This window comes from Schistocerca piceifrons, chromosome 3 (assembly GCF_021461385.2).
Source record: "Schistocerca piceifrons isolate TAMUIC-IGC-003096 chromosome 3, iqSchPice1.1, whole genome shotgun sequence".
NCBI classification, from domain to species: Eukaryota; Metazoa; Arthropoda; class Insecta; order Orthoptera; family Acrididae; genus Schistocerca; species Schistocerca piceifrons.
In genome coordinates this window covers 776,984,856-776,997,156 of record NC_060140.1, presented here as the reverse complement: position 1 = coordinate 776,997,156, position 12,301 = coordinate 776,984,856, and the positions used below count along the sequence as shown (strand labels likewise).

At 37.4% G+C, this 12,301-nt stretch overlaps 1 protein-coding gene across 7 annotated transcripts in view; it reads right to left on the bottom strand.

The window, feature by feature from the left end:
• LOC124787685 (inositol polyphosphate-5-phosphatase A) overlaps positions 1–12,301 on the bottom strand; it is a 330,769-nt gene that overhangs the window by 121,051 nt on the left and 197,417 nt on the right. For all 7 annotated transcript variants that reach the window (XM_047254512.1, XM_047254513.1, XM_047254509.1 and 4 more), the window contains one exon: positions 2,838–2,915. In XM_047254512.1, coding sequence (XP_047110468.1) covers positions 2,838–2,915 — 78 coding nt within the window. The remainder of the gene's footprint in view (positions 1–2,837; positions 2,916–12,301) is intronic.

Below are 12,301 nucleotides of genomic sequence, written 5' to 3'. Positions count from 1 at the left end.
ACTGTGCTGGATATGAGGTGCAAAGAAGTCCATGGTCATCGTCGGCACAAAAAGCGACACTGCATAGTGCATGGTGGAAAATGCACCATGGAAGGTGTCCTTGCCCAAGAGATGGAGAATGAGCTGAGTGCAGTGCAATGCCGAGAAGGTGGGCTAAAGATCAGAAGGCACGATGGACACAATGCACCATGTAAGGCACCCTTCTCTAATTGGCTAGCTCTTTGAGAAAATTTTGAAAAATGGAGGTCAAACCCTACAGGGGACCATCATATAAAGACCAAAACATATGAGACTCCTTTTAGTCACCTTTTATGACAGGCAGGAATACCTCGGGCATATTCTAATCCCCGGACCCACAGGGGAGGGTGGCAGGTGGGGTTCTACAGGTCCCACAAAAAGTCAACTAAGATGAGAACTTCATTCCTGAGTAAACTTGATACAAATGAGATGTTATGAGTGCCCCCATCAATTTCCCTCTGCTGGCCATTTAATCTCATTATCAATTTACTTACATAGTTTCCATCTTTTCCTATTGTTACAATACATTTCCACCATCTTTGTAAATCAGGTGTTTAAGCAAAACCCCACATTCCCGGATGAATAAATTATGTGCCTAATGGACACTGCCGAAACAGCTTAAGGTTGGTTGGTTTTGGGGAAGAGACCAAACAGCGAGATCACCAGTCTCATCGAATTAGGGAAGGACGGGTAAGGAAGGCGGCCGTGCCCTTTAAGAGGAACCATCCCGGCATTTGCCTGGAGCGATTTAGGGAAATCATGGAAAACCTAAATCAGGATGGCCGGACGCGGGATTGAACCGTCGTCCTCCCGAATGCGAGTCCAGTGTGCTAACCACTGCGCCACCTCGCTCGGTCAGCTTAAGGTAACTGACTGTTGGGGTCACTGACCATTCTCCAACGTCAGAATTCTGGTTTGTTGAAACAAGAACACTGAACCTGCGAAACCATCAATCTGCTTTCATCCATGATGTCATCTAAATGGTGTCCATAAACCACTTGTTGAAAACCATTTCACGCAAAATATTTGCACCAGAAGAATTACAGTTATTCTTGCAACAGCAAATCTGTTGGCTAAACTCAAGGTAACCAAGGCAACATCACACATCAGTTATTTGCCATGAGTAATATTTTGTACTCAAATACATTGATTTGCCAACTTAATTATTCACTGTCACCTTCCAACGACCCTAAACCTCAGGCTACACCACCCTAAACCTCAGGCTACACTGTAGATCAATCTGTCACCACAGGCTCCATTTCACACAGGAATACAGAGGCAGATAATGTTACTGGTGTTCTTTTCTCTTCCTTTTTGTGTAGAAAATATTTCACACAGTGCAACATTATTACAACATGTGTCAAAGTCAATATATGGTATCAGTGAGTTCAACATCTGACAGAATTCAGGCTCACAGAACTGCTTACCATTTAGGAACACTTAGGAGGTATTACGGGGTATATGTAACTAAGGAAGACAGTGCATGCCGAGAACATTGCCTCTCATTTTAAATTATACATAGGTTTTTAAAGGTAAAGGTAACACACTCATTGGTTTGAACACCACATTGTTTTACGAGGGATGGTCCTATGGAAGTGGTATGCTTTTTGCCTTTCTCTGACCTTTAAACTGTCTTACCAAGTCAGGGCCTACAATTAAACACGGACTTCAAACCACAGGGAAACTTTGTATTTTTTGCATTAACAAACATTGCCAGAGGTGAAAGAAGTGTTAAGTGACAGATACGAATCCTAGGACTGACCCTTGGAATTGTAGTCTGGCACTTTGCCATTGATTTATACCATGTCTTCACTTACATTTTTTAAACTGCATACAGATAATGTATCGTCTAACAAAACTGGGAATTAAAAAAATTGAAAGATCAAATGAGGAAAGTGAAGGACTCATAATTTTAACAGAAAAAAAGATATATATACACAAATGCAGCACAACACACACACACACACACACACACACACACACACACACACACAGAAAAACACTGACTGTCAATACTCATTTGCCTGTCAGTACTAATCTATAGTTGTACAGTTTGAACAGGAATGTCAGGTAGTAACCTATTTATTTTTAAAAGTTTAAGTGATTGCAAATAATACTTACTGCAAAATTAAAAATGTAAAGTATAAAGTAATAAAAGAAAAAGAATATGAGAAAAGACCAAAATTAACTGATCACATAATGATATCTTAAACATTAATGTGTTTTAACACGTTTTGAATCCAGAAGACATGTTTCTCCACTGCTGCACTGAGGTTTTGCAGATTACCAAGACACATCATGTGAGCTCAATCATCCCAGTATGTTTTGTTTCATTTACAGTGCACTATATTGGTGATCATACTTTCCACTCATTTCCCCCACTAAAATTTAATGTATCTTCACATTCTTTTTCCACTACAATAATGGAGTACCTGGATTCTGACTTGTTTTGAGACAATTTTGAGTTAGTCAAACATTTGAGGTGCTTACTCATTTATTATTCTCTGTTTTCTGTCAACAACACTTTTACTATGAGCTCTCCTGCACAAACTTTGTCGGAAGAATTATTCAGAAATAAAAGCATAGAAAATTATTTTATGCAGACATATACGTTAGTTAAACATTAGAAACAATACATTAATAACAACATAAAAATGACAACTGGCAATGAGTAACAAATTAAGAAACACAACTGATGCCATAACTAGCTTCATAACAGTAACAGGAATATACAGAAATACAAGAGAGCATGGTCATGCAAATGGGAAGGAATGTCCTTTTTTTTTAAAAAAAAAAAAAAATTGAATACGCGCACTCACCCATTCGGCGTTGTCATCAACAAAAACTTTCTGATGCTCCTGATGACTAAATTCTTTCTTGCCGAGTGACAAAATTACCTGAAAATGTGTTTCAAGTAAGTAACACGTTATGCAGAGTAATAAAATTTACTGTGAATATTTCAAAACACAAAAGAATTTGATTGTGTAGGTCAGAATTCAAAGCCACATATACTTAAGAGACATTTATCTTACTTAGATTAACGTCAAAAGTACAGCCCTACACAAAAAAATGAAAAACAAAGAATATACATCAAACCAGAGAAACCAGCCACTCACAGAAAGAAAAAACAATGCACTTCACTGGTCGGTGTCTTGTCCTCCCCCTTAAAGCATGTTGGGGTACTTTAATTTGACTTGTCGTCTAGCTCTTTTACAGACAACCAGTTGATGTGTCGGTGTGAGCACAGGTGTGATTGGTTTTTCTACAGTCTTCTGGCATCTTAGCATTGTCTTTTCAGTTCAACTAGGTGTAGGCTCACCTAACCCTCCATCATCCTGAACTGGAGGAGCACTTTTGTGCTTCGGCAATGGTAAGGTCCAGGCTGGTTTCACTCTTTCAATGGACACCTCGACAATTTTTCCATTTTGCGAGATGTCTATTGTATGGGAATTACGTCGCAGTACTTGATAGGGCCTAGTATAAGGACGTTGTAGCATCAGTCGAGCCTAGACCCAGTCGAACTGAGGAGAGAATGCCAAGATTCCAGAGAACTATAGAACAACCAGCCACACCTCTGCTCACACTGACACATCAACCGGTCGTCCATAAAAGAGCTGGGAGGCTGTGTGGGAACAAGAGACCGACCAGTTAGGTGCCTTGTTTGTTCTTTGGATGAATTTTTTGTGAATTGTGGTTTATTAGTCTCATAACACAAACAATCTAAATCATTTGATTCAGGTACAGGAGACACGTCAAAATTTTGGTAAAGTTTTACCATATACATACAGCACCTGATTTTAATAAATGGCACCATAACAATAATACGAGGTGCATTCAAGTTCTAAGGCCTCCGATTTTTTTTCTCCGGACTGGAAAGACATAGAAACATCCGCATTGTTTTAAAATGAGGCCGCGTTCATTGTCATTATGTCCCAGAGATGGCAGCACCATACGGCAGATGGAATTTTACCGCCAGCGGCGAGAATGAGCACTGATTTAAATACTTAAAATGGCGACGTTTTCCTTACTTGAACAGCGTGCAATCATTCGTTTTCTGAATTTGCGTGGTGTGAAACAAATTGAAATTCATCGACAGTTGAAGGAGACATGTGGTGATGGAGTTACGGATGTGTCGAAAATGCGTTCGTGGGTGCAACAGTTTAATGAAGGCAGAACATCGTGTGACAACAAACCGAAACAACCTCGGGCTCGCACAAGTCGGTCTGACGACATGATCGAGAAAGTGGAGAGAATTGGTTTGGGGGATCGCCAAATGACTGTTGAACAGATCGCCTCCAGAGTTGGCATTTCTGTGGGTTCTGTGCACACAATCCTGCATGACGACCTGAAAATGCGAAAAGTGTCATCCAGGTGGGTGCCACGAATGCTGACAGACGACCACATGGCTGCCCGTGTGGCATGTTGCCAAGCAATGTTGACGCGCAATGACGGCATGAATGGGGCTTTCTTTTCGTCGGTTGTGACAATGAATGAGACGTGGATGCCATTTTTCAATCCAGAAACAAAGTGCCAGTCAGCTCAATGGAAGCACACAGATTCACCGCCACCAAAAAAATTTCGGGTAACCGCCAGTGCTGAAAAAATGATGGTGTCCATGTTCTGGGACAGCGAGGGCGTAATCCTTACCCATCGCGTTCCTAAGGGCACTAAGGTAACAGGTGCATCCTATGAAAATGTTTTGAAGAACAAATTCCTTCCTGCACTTCAACAAAAACGTCCGGGAAGGGCTGAGCGTGTGCGGTTTCATCAAGACAACGCACCCGCACATCGAGCTAACGTTACACAACAGTTTCCTTGTGATAACAACTTTGAAGTGATTCCTCATGCTCCCTACTCACCTGACCTGGCTCCTAGTGACTTTTGGCTGTTTCCAACAATGAAAGACGCTCTCCATGGCTGCACATTCACCAGCCGTGCTGCTATTGCCTCAGCGATTTTCCAGTGGTCAAAACAGACTCCTAAAGAAGCCTTTGCCGCTGCCATGGAATCATGATGTCAGCGTTGTGAAAAATGTGTATGTCTGCAGGGCGATTACGTCAAGAAGTAATGCCAGTTTCATCGATTTCGGGTGAGTAGTTAATTAGAAAAAAAATCGGAGGCCTTAGAACTTGAATGCACCTCGTACAATATAAAAACACACATACAATAAAAAAACCAACAATTAATTATAACAACTGATTTTAACAAATGGTATCATAATAATAATACAATTTTGTTACACATACAATAAAAGACTAACAATTAATTACCCGTTGCTCAAATTATCATGTCATCCTCTATGAATTCTTCTACTGAATAGTAGCATTTATCCCACAGAATCTGTTGTAGCCTTATTTTTAGACTCTCTGGCTTAATATTAAATATATTTTTGCCCATTAGCTTGTTATATATTGTCATCCCCATATACTGTGGAGTTCGTGCATGTAATTTCAAATGGTGTGTGGGTAACACCAAATTATTTTTATTTCTTGTTCACAATAAAGGATGGCAGCCAAAAACAGTTGCAGGATAGAATTTTTTTATTAAAATTCTTGACCAAGGTTTCGGTACATATAAATATACCTTCATCAGAAGTAAAACTTCCTGAATAGAAAGACACATTCATTAGAAAAGCCATATCAACGAAAGTGAGAAACAGAAGCTTAAATAACGGTGAAATTGCTAAAGTAATACAGGCACACAATCTTTAGTACTTACTAAAATTACATCATGCACTGGAGAATAATAAAACAATTATGCCAAAAGGCGTCGTCAGTAATTAAAATATCATCTCCATTTGTACAACATGTGTAATGGGCACAGGATCAAAGCGAACAGTTTAACAATGTTACTTCGCCTATGAACTGTTGAGACACGAGTGTGAAGGCACTAAGGTAGATTGTTTCGCCGAGAGAGGGCACTTGCATGTGCCAGACTCGCGCATATTACAATCCATAAATACATACATAAGCGCATCAAAAATTATTAAAGGTTGTGTTAATTCAAACTTTGTCTTAATAAATAAAGCGTATCACGCCAATTAAAGACATTTATGTAAACTAGAAATATAAAACCAAATTTTCCTGTGTCCTAGTGTCAAACGGATAAAGCTTGCGCTTGGAACATCTAACGAGAGAGGGCACTACTGTAATGCGCGAGAGTCTCGCGTAACGTAGGCAGTGAAATACATACTAGCGAAACAACCAAAATGTTATAATAAAACGAAACCATCTGTCTGTATGAATAAAACATAGTAGTCATTTAACCACACATACACATTGAAATTCATAATTAACAAACTCACAATATGTAGATCCCAACAAGACAGGAAAAGCGCATTTCACCGGCATCAACAAGCAAGAAAATAACTCCTAGTCAGCCAGACTATATTACATTAAGGCAATGAGGGGTTTGAAACTGTCTAAAAAATTTTTGTTTCGAAGCTGCACCTGTTCATTAAGAACAAAACCATCTTTTAGAGACAGATGCTTGAAAATCTCTAATTCTTCGAGCAAATCTAGTTTGTCACCTTTATCAGCTTCATGAAGCAGCTCTACGTCGTCCAGTTCACTTGGCGTGTGCTGTAAGAGCCATAGATGTTCAGCAAAGGTGGAATTATATACGTTTTCCCCATTTTTACCTAACCTGTGTTCTTTATACCTAACTTTAATGGGTCTACCTGTCTGCCCTATGTAATAGTTTGGGCAGTCGTTACAAGTAATTTTGCATACACCGGACTTAGTGCTGAGTTCTTCTCGTGCTCCAATATTATGAATTACTCTACGTTTGAGGCTATTATTTACGGAAAAAGCAACTCTATAACCGTATTGTTTCTGTAAAAGTCTTTTAATCTTATATGAAACGTTCCCTAAAAATGGAATAGAAATAAAGTTATTACTCTCATAGTTTTTTGCCCTGTTATCTCCTAAAGTAGAAAATTTTACAGCTGTTTTTTTCTTAGCAATTTGGTCAATTAATTTAGGGTCGTATCCATTGTTAGTAGCTATTGATTTTAATAAAAATATTTCATTTTCAAAACAATTCTGTGCTAAAGGTGTGCTCACAGCGCGATGAACTGCAGAATGAAAAAAGGCGATCTTGTGAGTTTGAGGATGACAGGAATCTGCTGGAATAATATTATCAGAAAAAGTTTCTTTACGGAAAATGTCGAAGCTAATAGTGTTACCCGATAACTTAAGTTTCAAATCAAGAAAATTGAGTTCTCTCTCGTTATTTTGTATCTCTTTTGTAAATTTCATTTTCTCTTGGAAACTGTTGAAAACATGAAACAGTTGTTGTAGATCTTGGTCACAACCTTGAAATAGTATGAGTATATCATCAACATAACGAGCATAAAAAGAAATCTTATTGCCTAACATAGGGTTGTTTTTGAAGAAATCTTCTTCTAGTGCATTCATAAAGATGTCAGCAAAGATGCCAGCTAACGGGCAACCCATGGCTAAGCCGAATGGTTGCTCATACATTTTACCATTAAACTGAAAGTAATTGTAATCTAGTACAACCCGCAGTAGTGACATAAGTTCCGACAACTGTAGCTCACTTAAAGTTTTATGTTGTCGAATGTTACCTTCAATAATCGTAAGAGTGATATCCACTGGAACATTAGTGTATAAACTTACGACGTCAAAAGAAACCAAACGAGAGGAAGAAGTGATCTCTATTGATTTTAGCTTGTTTATTACCTCAGCACTATTTTTAACAGAGTAATTGTTTTCAAAAACAAAGGCTTCTTTAATTTTAGTGTGTAAAAATCTCGCTAATTTGTGATGTGGGCTCTTTATTCCATTAACAATGGGACGAACTGGGTGTTGACTTTTGTGTACCTTAAACTGACTTCTAAGCGTAGGTGCTCTAGGGTTCATGTTAATTAAGGTTTTCTTTTGAAACTCTTTCATAAGATGTTTACTTCTTCTTAACGTATCTCTAATTTGCTTTTGTAACGTAGGGGTATGATCCTGCTCAATTTCAAATATACCATTTTCTTCCAAAAAAGCCAAAGTTTTAGCAATGTATTCACTTTTATAGGCTATAACAAGCGAATTTCCTTTGTCTGATTTAGTGATGAGAGCCTCATTATTTTTTAATTTACGCTTAATACTAGTAATAATGTTACCACCTCTCTGTTTTAAATCACTGTTTTTTACCGACTTGACCTCTCTTTCTATAATTGCGCTACATTCATGAGGTATCCTATTTTGTTGGGATTTTTCAGTTTTTACGGAGTCAAGACCAACTTTAAGGTCAACAATAAAATTATCTATCACTTTAGGATCGTTAATATCAGGCATGAAATTGTATTTAAAACCTCTCGCTAGCATGGTGCTTTCTTGAGGGGTAAAGCTTATAGAAGTTTTGTTTAGTACTCTGTCGAAAAATTGGTGTTCGCAATTGACAGTTCTTTTTGCATGAACAACATTAGATTTTGGGGTAACATTTTCCAGTTTATGAAGTTTAAAATCATGCCTACACTGAATTTCAACCTTACGATTGTGTAACCACTCATTAACACTATGCCAAACACTGTCTACGTGAAAGTTAAAATAATCTTTAAAAGTTCTAGTAATACAGAGATACAAAGAGTAAGCTTCTTCATTTAGTTTATCTTTCTTCTTATAAAGGTCACTGATTCTGTCACTCATAATTTGTTTCACCAGTTTAGCTTTAGTAGATGGAAACTTCTTACACTGTATCACGTTGATGAAAGCCTTCACATAATTCGGTGTCAAATGGCGTCTCTCACACTGTTTAGTGAAGTCAATAGCCATACCTGTTTTCAGGATTTTAAATGAGATGTCCATGTATTTATGTTTACATAAATGTCTTTAATTGGCGTGATACGCTTTATTTATTAAGACAAAGTTTGAATTAACACAACCTTTAATAATTTTTGATGCGCTTATGTATGTATTTATGGATTGTAATATGCGCGAGTCTGGCACATGCAAGTGCCCTCTCTCGGCGAAACAATCTACCTTAGTGCCTTCACACTCGTGTCTCAACAGTTCATAGGCGAAGTAACATTGTTAAACTGTTCGCTTTGATCCTGTGCCCATTACACATGTTGTACAAATGGAGATGATATTTTAATTACTGACGACGCCTTTTGGCATAATTGTTTTATTATTCTCCAGTGCATGATGTAATTTTAGTAAGTACTAAAGATTGTGTGCCTGTATTACTTTAGCAATTTCACCGTTATTTAAGCTTCTGTTTCTCACTTTCGTTGATATGGCTTTTCTAATGAATGTGTCTTTCTATTCAGGAAGTTTTACTTCTGATGAAGGTATATTTATATGTACCGAAACCTTGGTCAAGAATTTTAATAAAAAAATTCTATCCTGCAACTGTTTTTGGCTGCCATCCTTTATTGTGAAGAATTTTAACAGTTGCTGCTGCAGCCATGTTTAAAATCTTGATTTATTTCTTGTGTTGTATGTGTGGTTAAAATGATTTTCCTCAAATAATTTTTGTCTGCTGTGTACAAAGATTATAATTTCATAAATGTATATGGAGGGAACTGTTAGGATTTGCAGGTTCTGAAGTAATGGGGGACAAGATTCTGTTTGTTGTGCACTATACATGTATCTTATAATTTTCTTTTGCAGTTTCAGTATTCGAGATACACTACTTGAATTTCCCCAGAAAATGATACCATACCTAATGACAGATTCAAAATAACTATGATATGCTATTTTTCGTGTACTCATGTCAGTAGAGTTTGCTAGTATTTGCACTGCAAATGCAAAGCTGCTTAGTTTATTTGATAGAAACTCAATATGTGTACTCCAGTTTAAGTTGTTGTCCACATTTAGTCCTAGGAATTTGACTGTGTTAACTTCTTCCATAGGATGATTGTGATAATGTATTTTAAGATTGACACATTTCAAATGTTTGGTTTTGAAATGTACCATATTGGTTTTTGCAATGTTCACATTCAAGCCATTTAACTGGAACCAGTTTTCTAGAGTACCCATTGTGCTCACAATGGAGCTCTGAATTTTTTCTGCATCATCTTCAATTAAAACAGAAGTGTCATCCGCAAACAGAACTGACGGGAAATTTATATTTATGAGCAAGTCATTTACATAGAACAGGAACAGGATTGGCCCCAAAATGGAGCCTTGAGGCACACCTTGTGATACTGTACTCCATTTACAATAATAATTCACTGCATTCAATGTGACACTTACCCTTTGCTTTCTGTTGTGCAAGTATGATATGAGCCATTTCAGAGCTTTGTCCTTAATCTCATATTTGTTTAAATTGTAGATAAGCAAGTCATGGTTCACCGAGTCAAATGCTTTTGAAAGATCGCAGAAGATACCTGTGACTTTACTCCTCTGATCCAATGATTTGCGTATCTTCTCAATAAAGTTATTTACTGCATCCAGTGTGTTTTTTCCTTGTTGGAATCCAAATTGGTTACTTACAATAATATCATTTTTTATCATAAAATTTTTGATCTGATTTGCAGCTACTTTCTCTAACACTTTTGCCAGGATTGGGAGAATAGAAATAGGGCGATAGTTTCCCCTATCTTGCCTCGACCCTTTCTTGAACAGAGGTCTCACTTCGGCATAATTTAACACATCAGGAAAGCACCCCCGTTCAAAAGATTGGTTGATTATTTTAGCTAGCGGGGGTGCTATTATGACATATACTGCTTTAATCACTTTAGCTTATTTCTTTGGTTTGATGTTTATTCTTTGTTTTTTGGGGTTACCAATTATGTAGGTCAAAAATCAAATCCACATATACTTAGAAACATTTACTTTACTTTGATTAACGTCAGAAGCACAGCTCTAAACAAAAAATGAACTTAAAACCAGAGAAATCAGCTATTTCGTCCAAAGAACAAACAATGCACTTCACTGGTTGGGCTCTTGTTCCCACAATTGTACTTTTTTATTTTTATCTATTGTGTTACTGCTTATCTGGCACAAACTCAAGACAAGACAACTGAGATAATGTTCTGCTTTGTTGTCCTGAACCACAGAACCCCGTGTGTGTGTGTGTGTGTGTAGCCATGGCGGTGCTTTTCTAGTACTTCAGAGTGTTACGCGGTGGAGCAGGAAAGAAAGATCTGTGCCTTTTAGATGTAGCAAGAGGATGTCAGAAAATAAACAATACAACATTAAGAGGGAGGACGTGGATTACAATTGGCACAGGGAAAGAAGTTTGGTACAAAGAAACACTTTTTGTGATGTTATTTCAGACACACTGATAGACATTCCTACATAAAACTTCATCCATGATCAAGGGGATTGACAAGATATGGAGAAATGTTAGGATAAAGAGAGAGCTGCTGCTTTAGTATCTGCAAGTAACATGAAAAGAATATGAAGTTAGTAGTATTTGCATATATAGTGTACAGTTTAACCAAATGGCACAGGAACTGCAGAAGTGGGATACTGCATGTGACACAGGTGTTGGCCTGATGTGGCAGACTTCGTCATTCTTATAATAAATGTGTGCTTTGTTGGTCCGCATCTAGATGGCACAGTTTCCTTGAAATCTTACCGATAAACAAAAAGTAAATGTAACAGAAATGAATGGAATGACAGCTATAAAGAGATTTAATAAATTTGAAAGCACAATCTTAACTGATGGATAGTCACGGTCCTATGTACAGTCAATAAAAAATCAAGCTCATTCTTTCATTGCTTATTGACCATACTGCCCATGACATGTATTGTTTCTTTTTAATCCTGTGACATAACATGTAAAGTTTGCTCAAAAGTTGGATGCGTTACTCTTGTAACCAGTACAATAATATCTAACAATGGTTCATGTTGAACCAAAACTGGTCTTTCAGAATAATTAAAGCAATATAGATGGACAGTAAAAATATGTTTTGTAAGTCACTATGGACCTTCTCTGGGGACTTTATGTCAATTACTGACAAGAAATGTAGGAAGTAAAGAGAGAGAGCAGAAAATATTACATTTCTTCTCCAAAGGAAAAATAAATAAAGGATAACACAAATAAAAGAGAGAAATATTGATATGTTGTCATAGAAATGAAACACAACTAAAGTTGATCACCGCAACTGAGTGCACTGAACGTGTTTGGTACCTGTTAGATTTTACATCTGTTATGCTAAAGAATGGAACCTATCCTAGAGAAGGTTTTCATAGAGCACTGGAATGTCCTACATATGCAAAAAGAAGGCCCAGCAGAATACAGTTTTCAAGAATCTTTGGAGAACTGCTGTGCAGTACTACAGATTGATATTACTCATGTAAATTACTTGTAGCTTTAT